Here is a 12,562-nt window from a genome sequence, read left to right on the forward strand (position 1 = left end):
TTGAACATGGATAGAATGCTCTCAACTAGTACGTAGTTCTGACTCAGTTTTGGCCCGTGGTCCCAGGACTGCCCTTTATATCATTTCCCCCTTGATCCTGAATATAATCCAGGTTCACTAGTTGCATTTAGCTGTGGTCCCTTTGGTGTCCTTCAAACTGAAGCAGTTTCTCAATCTTTCTTTGTCCTTTGTGATATTAACATTTTTGGAGTGTGCAGTCCAGTGCTTCCTCCCAATGCAAGCGTGAGACTATGCGTTTTGGGCAAAAATAGTAAGTGATGGTTCTCCATAGAACATTGCATGAGTGGGTCCATGATGTTGGTTTGCTCCATGACTGGTGATGGTAGCTCTGATCACTTGGTTAAGGTGGTGTCTGTCTGTCAGATTCTGCCTTTGTAATTAAATAATCTCTCATGGTGGTATGTGTGTGTGTGTGGAGGAGGACCACACTCTGACATTATTAATTCTGTTTCCCCATACATGTCAGCATGTGTTCATGACCCTTACCTGATCAGTTATTACTGCTTTGGTCAAAAATGGTGACCTTGTAACTCTTTCATTCCTTTGCATTTATTGGAAGTCCACTGTAAAGAATAGTTTTCTCTCCGCCCTCTTTATGTATTTATCTATTTATGTGTGTGTTTGTGAGCATCAGGAGGCACTTGCAGGTGGTTTTGAGTCAGCTGGTTATTACTTAGTCCTCTCATTATTCATTTGGATGCTTGTGTTGTCCCACCTGTGCCCAGTGGCGCCCCTTCAGTCTCACTCCCATGTTTGACACGGCTCCATCAGTGAGTGTGGATCATTTATTCTTTAGCATTCCTGGACTGGAGCTCTTCATTCAAGTTACTGCCTGGAGGACAGATTTTATTCTTGCAACAAATCTTTTTCTGAGCTATTGCTCTGCCCTCGGTTAACTGATCTTACTCATGGTCCAACGGAAAACAGACAATTAAATCGGCCCTTAATACTACAGTAAGTTACAACAGGAGGCACCACGGAAGCACCAAGGAAAAGCTCTTTATCCCACTGGGTCAACCAAGGAAGGCTCCCAGGAAAACGTACATCACCTCCTAGAGCTGGAGGATGAATAGAAATAGACCTGAGGAGGAGGCGCAGGATTCTGGGCTGAGGGAAGCACGTGTCTCTTTGAGGAATTCTTGTCCTATTGGGAACCTGTCAGCTAGGCCCCATCCCAAACCAGTTAAGTCAGGATCTCTGAGGGGAGCCCTGGGGGCCTCACATTTTAACTTCCATGCACAGCTTCCAGAGAACTTATCACAAGAAATGTGTCATGGAGATAAACCCCTCAAAACTAAAATTTTTAAAGATCCATTTTGTTTTATAGGATTTTGAACTCAACAACGAACTAAAGATGAACGTCCTAAATTTGCTAGAAGAAGTTTTGCGAGACCCCGACCTTCTTCCCCAAGAAAGGAAAGCCACGGCGAATATCCTGAGGTAAAGGCCGCTGCAGGTGCCTGTTAGTTACCCTGGTTGATTAGTGCTCTGTTCATGGAAGACAAGATCCTGTCAGACCGGAAGGCAGTGTCTCAGACTCCCGGGGACAGCGGGGATTCTGTCCTCACTGGTGAAGAGTTACCCATTATCATCTCTTTCCTGGGGCATGTTGGGGTGACCGGGTGATGTAACTTGTGTGGAATACAATCCTTCCTGTCCTTGTGGGCAGAAAGTGGCTTACCGTAGAGCCAGACACCTTGAGGATCCTCTCCTGCAGCTCCAGCAGGCCTCACAGAGATGTTTTTTCCTCACGTGGGTTCTAATTGTTTATCATAAGCTCACGTTTATGAGCCGGGGAGCAACGTTTCTATGGGAGTCCCCTGGCTTGTGGATGCACCACCATAGAGCAGCTATGCATTCTCTTTGGCCAATCTCACTGGTCCTGGACCAGTTTTACCATCAGCCTCTCAGGTGGGGATTTCCACGTCATGTAGAGTGTATAAATTTGGACCCCACTTCTATGTGACAAAGTCTTGAACTTTGGGTTTCCCACCAGAGGCTACTTCTGTCTGTCCTCACGCCCAGCATCCAAGCAGGTAACAGACGTTCTTACAGCTTCTCGAACTGATGGGTGGGTTTTCTCTAGCCTGTTCTGTGAGAGGAGGGCAGCTGTCAGCGGGGTCTGTGTGGACATCTCCGTTACAGCTTTCTCCCCGGCTCATGGCGGTATGTCTCTCCCTCTTGGGGTGGGAAGCCAGCGCCTGTCTGCCAGGGCCTGGTACTGCTTTCCCATTCTGACTTATGGTTCCCTCTTCATCTGGTTCCAGACTCTGGAAAGAACCCTTCCCTTCTTCTAAGCTTGGCTCCATTGTTTATTTGTTATCCAGAAAGCTTGTGTGTGGAGAGGGGGTCCATTGCTGCTCAGTCCACCATGTTTTTGGCAATCCCTCCCTGATGCACAGTGCCAGATTTTGGTCTGTAACATTTTAGCAATTGGCCCATAAGTCATTCTTAGCCCCATTAGCTCAGGATCCATAGCCAGACCCTTCTTTGGTCTATGGGCTATTATGGGTTGAATTGTGTCCCTTTGAAAAATAGGTGGAGGTCCTAACCCTGAGTACCTCAAAATATTACCTTAAGTGGAAATAGGGCCATTGCAGTTGTAATTAGCTAAGATGAGGCCATGCTGGGGTGGGGTGGGCACCTAATCCAATATGACTGGTGTTTTTATAAGAAGATGGCCATGTGAAGGCAGAGGGAGACACAGCAGGGGCAGGGAGACACATGGAGATGGAGCAGAGATTGGAGTGACACGGCCACAAGCCACAGGCTGCTGGCAACTCACCCAAAGCTGGGGAAAAGCAAGGAAGGGTTCCTCTCCAGGTTTCAGGGGGAGCATGGCCCTGTGAACACCTTGATTTTGGACTTTGCGCCTCCAGAGCTCTAAGATGATAAATTTCTGCTGTTTTAAGCCACAGATTGTTGCACTTGTTTGGGGCAACCCTAGGAAATCCTTAAGGGTCTTCTTCACTTTTCCATCCTGTGAAAACATCTGAGTAAGCTTAGGGACTCTGTTACTATATTTATTTTCAGATTTTAAAATTGTAACTACGTTTTCAGATAAAGCCTGGTGTTGGGATGGGTGGTTCCGTGTGCGAGTGATCGCTGTTCCTCTCCTCTCCGTGTGAACAGTCGATTATGCTCATTGTATTTAAGACACTGATATTTAAAAACTACGTTCTGGAGGTGTGTCCCCCTAGGGTCATTTGACTAAATAGCTGGCAGGGAAATGAGGGTGTTCAGACTGGGAAAGGCTGTCGGGATTGGCCAATTCGAGGCACCCAGGTTGCCTGTCCCCTCCAGCACCCACACCAGACATCACCAGTCAATCCTGAGCGCTTTTCTGCTGTGCCTGTAGGTGAGCTCAGAACTCAGTTGACCGGCTCTGCTACTTCAGATGAACGTTGTATACCACCCCAGGTTTTTGTTGTTGTTGTTGTTGTTGTTGTTGTTGTTGTTTGTCTTATATTGAAGTACAGTCAGTTACAATGTGTCAGTTTCTGGTGTACAGCACAATGTCCCAGTCATGCATATACATACATATATTTGTTTTCATATTCTTTTTCATTAAAGGTTATTACAAGATATTGAATACAGTTCCCTGTGCTATACAGAAGAAACTTGTTTTTTTAAAATCTATTTTTATATATAGTGGCTAACATTTGCAAATCTTTATTACTCAGCAGGCTTAAGATGTACAAATTCTTTTTGCTGAGTAAGCAATCTAAGAATTAGAGGTGTAAGGCTGATAAGGAATAGAAATTTTAGTAGGTGGTACAGTCTGGGAGTGTAGCACCTTGCAGAGTCCGATTCTAACTTTTACAGGATGTCACAGGTATAAATCTTGGCTCAGCCACTAATAGCTGTCAAGTTTCTTAAGCTAAACGTCATTTTCCTCATTTATAAAGTGGGGCTAACAATACCTACCTCACTGGGTTACTGTGAGTATTACATGATATAATATATGTAAAGAGGTTAACACAATGCCTGAAACGTAATTAGCACTCAGATTATTGTTAAGTTGGTGTTGTTAGGAAGCACTGACAGTAACTCTTGGGAAAAATAGTTTCTGCCATCGTGAAGATACAGCCCAGATAAAACCAGGCTAGATCTTAGTCAGACTCAACTTTCCTCAGGCCTCATCACCTCTTCTATAGAAAAGAGATTATAATAATGTTAATAACCTGTAATGGAATATGATCTGCAAAACTACTGAATCCCTAATGCTACTACACCTGAAACTAACACAATATTGTAAATCAACTATACTTCAATTTAAAAAACTAACTTAATATTGCACAACAATATTAAGTAAATAAATGAATGAATGAATAAGTGAATGCAATTCAAAAAATATTCAGATGTACACTTTAAGTGGGTGGATTGTTTGGTATGTGAATTATATCTCAATAAGGTTGTTACCAACCCCCCACCCACTCAGTCAGTCATAACCTACTTGCTGCTATTTGTAAAAGAAAAAAGAAGTCAAAAACAAAACAAAAAAGCAATTCCACTGATGGGGTGCACCCAGCTTCCCACCCGGAATTCTAGTCCCCTGCAAAGTCTTCCCAAGTGTCCTAAAAGTCCCAAGGAATCTGTGCTCAGGAACAAACCCAGTCATTTTTCTGCCTTAGTATCTTTATTCAAGCTCACCGCCCCCAGGTCACTTGAAGGAGAGATCTTACCATTGCCATCACTGTTTCTATGGAGCATGCTGCTTGACAGTCTTGTGAAGCCACCATTTCCCTATCAAAAAGCTGAGAAAGATGCCACCTGCCCATCCCTGTGATCATCCTCACCCAACCCAGAGTCGGTTTCTCGTGAAAACAGCTCTTTCCACATTTTTCCTGTTTCCGCAGCTTTCACCATAAGAATTCAAAAGCCACGCACAGAGCCAAGCAGAGAATGGATGTTACTTTACCCTATCCATTCTCCCGTCTCTGACCATCTTTCTTCCCATGAGGCCAAAACAAAACAGAATATGTTTACCCCTAAACATATCAACCAAAGCAAACAGATACCAGTGGGCTCATTGGCCCATCACCTGAGCAGACAGCCAGACCCTGAGTCCTAGTTTGGGTCAGCTGAGTCTCTGGGGCACTGACTGATCTTCCTGACAAACCAGTAAATAGTTTTGTGCAAAAAGTGTGCAAGAAAACAACTGATATTTGATTGACGTTCTCCTGCCAAGTAATTCATTCCACCTACACTATGTTTGAGAGTCCCTGCCCCAGCACAGGAGACTGTGATTATAGGAGGGATCAGTGACACATTAATTTGGGGGAGGGGTTGATAATTTTCCATACCAGGTACTTCTGTTTATAGATATAAAATTTATGTTTTTAAAAATCATAGATTTTTAGAATGATTAGAAAGTAGAGTAGGAATTAAGACCTAGCGAGACCACCGACTGAAGGAATGTTATCATTCATGAAATCTCTTTGTGGAAAAAAAAATCATGGAGTATATGAGAAAGAAACAGAAATTGAAAGGATTATTTAACAACCCTGAAAATTGTAACAATTTTCCTGTTGGTTCATTTCTTAACTCGGAAACAAACAGGGAGTTATGTTCAGCCAAAAACGGGAGCATTTAGTATTAAATGTTTCTGTGCATTTATGGACATCTGCCTTTTTAAAAATCTGTGCCCCAGCACAGGTAGTGACGGACTCAAGTAAGCCTGGAAGAAAGGAAAGCCATGCTTGAGAAAGCATAGGAAGGCAGAGCTGGCCTGGCAGGTCCCGGAAGCAACAGGAGACTGAGCCATTCACAAGGTGTGGAGGAGCAGAGTCTGAGGCAGGCCCTGCCGTGGGCCCAGGCCAGCCAGGCACAGTAGCAGGCCGGCAGCCCAGGGGGTACGGCCAGTTCAAGGACAGACGCCAGTTGCTCTTGGCTCTGTTTTTATGACTACATGATTTCCCCAAGGGAAGGAAAAATGTTCTAGTTATAGAACTTGGATAATCCCGTTTCCTTTCAAGATTTTTATCTGGTAGTTCATTAAAAATGCGCAAGTATTAAACTGATCATACTTACCGATTAGTGTTGGGGAAACCTGGGATCCTGGAGTCTTCATCAAACTCTAAGGTAGTCAGCAGACTAGAAGCGAATCCATCCTCTGCTGGAATGGGACCAGAGTTAGAGAGGCCTTCACATCTGAAGGCAATATTTCTGAACATACCTCCCACTGAAGACAGGTTAGGATTGTGAGAAATTAAAAAGAAATAGCCCTGACATTTAAGATTTAATCTTCCATGTATTTAAACATATATTACATTAATACAGTCAAGTGAAAGCTCTCTGAGATGAACCATCCCCGCCTCACACAGTCTCACAGGAGTTACTTTATGATGAAGAAGCTTGATGGGTGTAGGTAGCTTGTGGCCCTGCTTGTGAATGAAAACCTCTGTCCAAGACTTTCATATTTCTAAAATACCACCCCCCTCCAGCGTTGTCTGGCTAGCTGGCTTCTGAATCAATGTGACATAATTTTTTATAGACAACTGAAGTGCCACAGAATGAAAAGAAACCATTGACTTCTTGGGTGGTCAACTGTAATGGGTTCACGTCAGTGAAAAGAGGACCCACAAACCTCCCACAGCCCCCAACAGCATCAGGAGACTTTTTTTTTTTTTTGAAGAAAAACTGTTTTATTCAAATTGTTTCACACAATAAACCAGCTATTCAAAAGGCCAGGGTAAATGTTTTGCTCGGTTTGTTTTTTTTTTTAACATTTTTTATTGATTTGTAATCGTTTTACAATGTTGAAGAGTAAAGGTTGCTCAGTTTAATCAACTCAGTTTACAAGAATCGAAGGAAATCCATGTGGCTGTGTTTCTGTGCAACTTTTATGTCAAACTAAGGGACTCACATGTGAAGTTTATACGTTACAGAGCAGGAATATTTTACGTGTAGGTGTTAATGCATAGCATTTACTTTGTTCAGACCCATTAGAATGTTCACACCAAAATAACCCCTTGCCGTTACTCTAAATAGTAGTCAGGGGCCAGCCACCTCTCTTACTAGTTGGATTTTGTTCACCCCCTGGCTTGAAAGTGTTTTCAAAGATAGGAAATCATCCATTCAATGTTATACTTCATAGTCACTTCTAATTTAGGTGCCAGGTGTTTTTTTGACAGGCAGATCGTCCTCCTCATGGATTAAATACATCTCTAGATTGTTTGAAGCTGTTTCCTCAAGTCAGATCTACCTCAAGAATTCAAGAATTGCCATCACTGATGAACTCATGGGTGGGCATCAAATTCTGTAGCTGGCTCCTCACTAATGGTACTAAAAATCTTCCGTAAAATGACAGTGTCACTGGCATTAGAGTAGACATTTCTATAGTTATTTTTTTAACCTTGTTGGAGGTCACAGATCTCCAGAAGAATATGATGGAAGCTCTCTCCTCCCAGAAAAATGAACATCTGAATATATGCACACATTTGCATATCATTTCAAAAAAGTTCGTGGACCCCCCCCTCCAGAGTATATTTAGTGATACTCTAAAGGGTTACGAACTCTTGTCCTAAGGGAACCTTTCCAAAAGAGAGAGCATTTATTTTGATTTATAGAGCAGACTCTTTTGAAGGGAGAAAGGTTAGGTAAGTTAATGGGATCAGAAGTATCTTGGAACATTAGGGTAAGATCACTGAGGAGAGGAACATTTGATAGAAGCTAAATAACTTCTGGACCGTTTCTTTCCAAGAGTAGAATGTTGCCCAGCCTCATAAAAAAGATCTTTTCCATGGGTACACATGGTTACATGGCCACTGAGCTCTCTTTCAAGAACCTAGACTACAGTAGAAAGAATGACATGCTCTCGGGGAAGGGCCACTTTCCCCTACGTGTGATGAACGGTCTCTGGAGAAAGAGTTGTGTTTACTTATTTTCCCCTCACCTTAGTCTGCCCTTTACCATGGGATGACTTTTTCAGGCTCACAAATGGTATGGCTAATTGCAGTCAAGGGGATTGCCACTCCTGTAATCTACAAGGATTCTGCTGCCTGGTAAACAGCCAAGAGCTTTTGTTAGAAAGGAGGAAGATGGAGGAGAGAGAATTGACTTTTTTGATGTGTGTTCTACGCTGGACCGTTGAAGACGTGCCTTTCATTAGCCTGCTTAAGACAAGCGAGAGCAGCTGGAAAGCACAATGGGACCAAACCCTGGGCAAGTTAGTCCATTTCTTTGAGCTTGTTTCCTCATCTATAAAATGGAGGTAATAATGCTAACTTGAAAGGGTTTTTTAATGATACAGGAGAGAGTGTGTGTCAAATGGTTAGCACATGCCTGGCGTGTAATGGGCACACTCTTAACCCACCTCTGTTGATGTTGTATTTTTGAGGGTGATAGTTTTGTTTTAACCAATTCAGAACACAATAGAACATCACATAATTACTTCCTTTTTTAGGTGGAGATTTCTTTTTATAATATTTATTTACTTGTTTATTCTTTTTCATACAATTTTTAAAGGTTACTTTCCATTTACAATTATTACAAAATACTGGCTATATTCCCCTTGCTGTACAATACATCCTTGATCCTGTCTTACACCTAATAGTTTGTACCTCCCACTCCCCACCTGTCTAGTGCCCCTCCCCTGCCACTGTTAACCACTAGTTTGTTCTTTATATCTGTGAATCTGTTTTTTTGTTTGTTTGTTTTATTCATTAGTTTGTTGTGTTTTTTAGATTCCACATATAAGTGATATCATGCAGTATTTGTCTTTCTCTTTCACTTAGCACAGTGCCCTCCAAGTCCAACCATGTTGCTGCAATGGCAAAATTTTGTTCTTTTTTATGGCTAAGTAGTATTCCAGTGTGTGTGTTTGTGTGTGTGTGTATATAGAAAACATCTTCTTTATCCATTCATCTGTTGATGAACACTTATGTTGCTTCCATATCTTGGCAATTATAAATAATGCTGCTAGGAACATTGGGGTGTGTGTATCTTTTCAAATTTTTGGTTTTATTTCAGATATACACCCAGGAGTGAAACTGCTGAGTCATTATTTTTAAAAAACTAATGTCTTCCAGCATAGAGGCTACATGGTTGGGCACTGTTTAAATATTTTAATACCTTTAATATGTGATTATGCCTTCATTTTGGGAAACTTAAAATGCTTGGCCCAGCTGGCAAGCTCTATAGTCAGGATAATCCTCCTGGACTCTGAACCTCTGTTGGACATGAAGTATCACTCCCACTGTGAAAACAGCATCCACTTTAACTTATGTATTTATTCATTTGTCACTGATCAAAAAAAGTATTTATTGAGAGCTGAGTGACACTGAGTGTGGGGATACAGTACCAAATGTGTCTCAGGAAAGTCCCTCTGGGAAGCAGAGGGGTCACGTTTACCTGCTGGCTTCTACCGTCATTTGAACTCCTGCTACCTAGGAACTCCCCTGAGCTTCTGGTCTACATATGTGTGGGGAGGGCAGCTCTGCATCTTCTTCTCAGCAACAGCAGGGAAAGGCTGGGTGGGGGCTTGAGGAGCGGGGATGGGGCACTCGGCCTGTTAGAGACCTTGACTGATAGCAGTGCAGGGCACCCGAATTCATGGCATAGATCCTCGCAGCCACGCAAAGCACCAGCTAACCCTCAGCCTCACTTTCCTGGTGGTGTTTTATTTACAACCTTGTATGTAACAGGTAGGCTCCTTGTTAGAAGTCAGCTCTACTGATGATCCTTCTGCGCCTTTAACGTGTGTTTTTCCGTTTCCCCCACCCCCTGTCTGCAGCTCACGTCTCCACAGCCTCACAGACCCAAACCCTCCGACTTTCCACCCAGGGAAAACTGAACTGCACCTTGTCATTCAATTCCTGGCATGCCTATTTTCCTCTCATGGAGGATATGTGGACTTTTTTTCTAGGGCCCTTTCACAAGATGACCAAGATGACATCCACCTAAAACTAGAGGATATAATTCAACTGGTAAGTGCAGCCATGGTCTTCTCCAGCACGGTTGTATGCAAAACTTACCTCTCAAAGGCAAGCACTGTGCCGATGACTGATAACTGGGTTCTGGACAGCATATTCTGTGGATGAAACTGTGAGATGAACCCGACGTGGCCTGGAGTTTCGCGGTGGGTCTGTGCTGTCAGCGTTGGCTGCTGTTTTTGAACTTTCTGCCCTTTCTGTCATTGCTGGAATCTGTGATGGACTCTGTCCTCCAGCAGCTGCAGTGACCTTCTGGGCACCTCGCTTCCAGGTGTGTTTCAGTCCCTGCCCTCATCTCTTGCAGGCGGACTGTCCGAAGGCTGAGTGCTTTGAGACCCTGTCAGCCATGGAGCTGGCCGAGCAGATCACCCTCCTGGACCACATCGTTTTCAGAAGCATTCCCTACGAGTGAGTGCTGCCCTCGGGCGGGACCTGCTGGCTTACAGTTGACATATTCCTAAGCTGGTGTGTGTGCACAGAGGTGTGAGTCTTAATCTTGTGATGGTTTGGCCTCACTTGAATGTCTTTTGGTTCCAGTTTATGTTGGAAATATTGGAGACTCTCAAGGTGGTCACTCCTGTGTTTCTGTACGTACTGCTGTTCCCATAGAATGTGAATTTCTCTGTGTTCTCACATCCTTGTGTCACAGAAAGCTCCATACAGCCTAAAATTATTTGGGAAATTGTTAAAAATGTACATTCCTAGGTACCCCTCCTCAGAGATGCTGATTCCAGTAGGTTTGAGGTCCAGGAAACTTCATTTGCAACAGGAATGCCAGATAATTCTGTATGGTCGAAGACTACACTTTAAGAAACCCTGATATTGGATAAATGCTATAAATTCTGCTGCAATTTTTTACCCACTTCCATTAATCAGCAAATGTGGCTGATCTTCGAGACTCCATGGCAATGTAGACTCCCCACACAGTCCCTTGTACAGAGTACACATGAAGCAAGTGTACGCTGAGTGAGCCCTGTCACATAATGAGCCTCTGTCACTGCTGCCTTTTAACTGCCTCATGTGTAGAGTAAGGGAACCCTTTAAGCCCCGTCCTTCTGTCATAATCAGCACCTCCACAAACAAGGCCTTCGTTTGGACAAATAACAACCATTGGCACAAGTCCTCTGTGAAACAGTAACTAAATGGAAGGTACAGGAGGGGCTGGGCAAGACATATGAGTGTGGTCCGTGTCGCATGTAGAGGAGAGGACATCGTGATGATGGAGGCTCAGGCGAAGTGGGGTGGGTGATCAGAGCTACAGCCATGTCCGAGAGATGTAGGGGCGGGGCCAGAGGATGCTCCTCTACTGCAGACTTCTATGCATTTTATCTTCTTTCCCTCCCCCTCTTTCCATACTGATAGACCTATCCAAGAACATGAGAGGGAAAAAAGGCGTGTAGCCCCTTGGCTGTGGGAATGAACCCAGTGAATACTGATGACTTGAGTTAGGGACCACTGCCTCTTCCCCCACCTCCTGACTACCCACTAGTGCAGTGTGGGTTCGGGAGGGAGGAGAGCATGGCCTCTGAGGAGGAGGAGAAAGAGCAAAGCCTGAACCTCTGTGGTTGCCCTTGGTGTGGTCTCTTCCCAGGACCCCTCTCACCTCTGCTCCTCATCCCCTCTGCGCTGCTGTGAACGTGTGCCAGTTATTTTCATCCGTGGAACTAGCTCACCTTTATGTCCAGTGGCCTTGCAGGTTGGGAACAGTACCCCAGCCTGATGGTCCATTGCTTGCTGTGATCTGGTGACCTGCTCATGAGTGAAATGAAGGAGCAGGGATGTTATTCGGAAGACAGACCTTCCACCAGGCTGAGCTCCCACCACTGTAACTGCCTTCGTCACATGAACGGGCTGTAAAGTGCTAATGACCGCGTTTGTCCATTTGGTCCTTACCATGTGTACTGCTCCGGGCTCTGGGGAGAACAAAGGAAAGTCCCTGCCCATGGAATTGACATTCTCCTGGAAAATGTCAGAACAAAGTGGAGGAAAACATGCTGTTCTTGATTAACATTTTTGGTAGTGATGGATTTTTCAAGCCTTCTGCTAAGGCTTAAGAATTTTTTGAGCTGACCCAGGGAAAATAGTCTTAGTTTCTGAGACAGTACTTAACCTCTTTATTCCTCTTGTCATTGTTTTCCAGTTTCAGCGAAGCCTTTATAATGATGCTAATAGGGACAAAGTTCCAAACATTTATAAGAGAAAGCTGAAAACTGAAAAATCTTTTTCTTCTTGGCATCAAGTGGTGAAATGCTAGAATTGAGTTAAAATTCGTTTGAGAAGATTGGCAGCAGTAGGTGTTGGGCAATGTCAAGTTTCATAGACACCACTGAAAAAACTTAATTGATTTTGTGTTTTGTTTTGAACTTTCAGAGAATTTCTGGGGCAGGGGTGGATGAAGCTGGATAAAAATGAAAGAACACCTTACATTATGAAAACCAGCCAACACTTCAATGATGTGAGTAACCATAGAAATGAAGCCTTGGGTGGGCCATGTTACAGGAAGGTAAATATGAGGGTCTTCAGACTCCTTCTCTAATTAAAAGAAGTCTGCCACCCACTTTTTAAACAAAACTGGTAAAATGTTTAAAAAAAAAAAAAAAGCTTAA

General features: G+C 43.6%; 1 protein-coding gene across 6 annotated transcripts in view; it reads left to right on the forward strand.

The window, feature by feature from the left end:
- Positions 1–12,562, forward strand: part of RASGRF2 (Ras protein specific guanine nucleotide releasing factor 2) — a 208,639-nt gene that overhangs the window by 178,967 nt on the left and 17,110 nt on the right. For all 6 annotated transcript variants that reach the window (XM_032475303.1, XM_032475309.1, XM_032475318.1 and 3 more), the window contains 4 exons: positions 1,349–1,461; positions 9,890–9,950; positions 10,261–10,364; positions 12,327–12,411. In XM_032475303.1, coding sequence (XP_032331194.1) covers positions 1,349–1,461; positions 9,890–9,950; positions 10,261–10,364; positions 12,327–12,411 — 363 coding nt within the window. The remainder of the gene's footprint in view (positions 1–1,348; positions 1,462–9,889; positions 9,951–10,260; positions 10,365–12,326; positions 12,412–12,562) is intronic.

This window comes from Camelus ferus, chromosome 3, assembly GCF_009834535.1.
Source record: "Camelus ferus isolate YT-003-E chromosome 3, BCGSAC_Cfer_1.0, whole genome shotgun sequence".
Taxonomy (NCBI): domain Eukaryota; kingdom Metazoa; phylum Chordata; class Mammalia; order Artiodactyla; family Camelidae; genus Camelus; species Camelus ferus.